Source organism: Fukomys damarensis, unplaced genomic scaffold, assembly GCF_012274545.1.
Source record: "Fukomys damarensis isolate Sample0158 unplaced genomic scaffold, DMR_v1.0_HiC HiC_scaffold_30, whole genome shotgun sequence".
In the NCBI taxonomy this organism is placed as follows: Eukaryota; Metazoa; Chordata; class Mammalia; order Rodentia; family Bathyergidae; genus Fukomys; species Fukomys damarensis.
In genome coordinates, this window is record NW_022900942.1 from 5,271,528 (window position 1) to 5,271,988 (window position 461).

The window sequence follows — 461 nt, forward strand, 5'->3', positions numbered from 1 at the left end:
TTCATCTTGTGCAGGTCGTCCAGGGCTTTGACGAAGCCGTCGGCGAAGCCCTCCTGCTCCTCGGTGACGCCGCCCCCCGCGCCCCCTGCACCTCCGCTGCTGCCGCCCCCGCGGGGGTAAAAGTACTGTCCCGGGGGCGTGGGCGTCGTCGTGATCACGCCGTTGCTGTTGGGGACGATCAGGCGCTCCAGCTCTGAGGAGGCGAGCTTCAGAGAAGCCCCTGTGTCAGAGCCCTGACCCGAGAAATAGCTGCCGGCGCCGCTGCCTTCCGGGCCGGGACCGCGCGCCCCAGGCGCCTTGAGTCCTCGGTAGGGGTCCGTCAGGTTGAGCGCCAGGCTGGGCTTCAGGAGTTTGTAGTCGTGCAGAGAGAGGCCGCCGGGGGCCCGCCCGTATCCCGTCGCTGCGTACGAGTCGTCGTGGTAGAAGGGCTGTTCCATTTTAGTGCACATCCGGGCGGCCCA

At 68.1% G+C, this 461-nt stretch overlaps 1 protein-coding gene across 1 annotated transcript in view; it reads right to left on the reverse strand.

Annotated features, from left to right (window-relative positions):
• The window catches only part of Junb (JunB proto-oncogene, AP-1 transcription factor subunit), a 1,659-nt gene extending 1,204 nt beyond the window's left edge, over window positions 1-455 (reverse strand). Inside the window, exon 1 of the mRNA XM_010613458.2 lies at window positions 2-455. Within this exon, the coding sequence (XP_010611760.1) occupies window positions 2-449 (448 nt within the window). The 5' untranslated portion in view covers window positions 450-455. The remainder of the gene's footprint in view (window position 1) is intronic.
• Window positions 456-461: the final 6 nt, after the last annotated feature.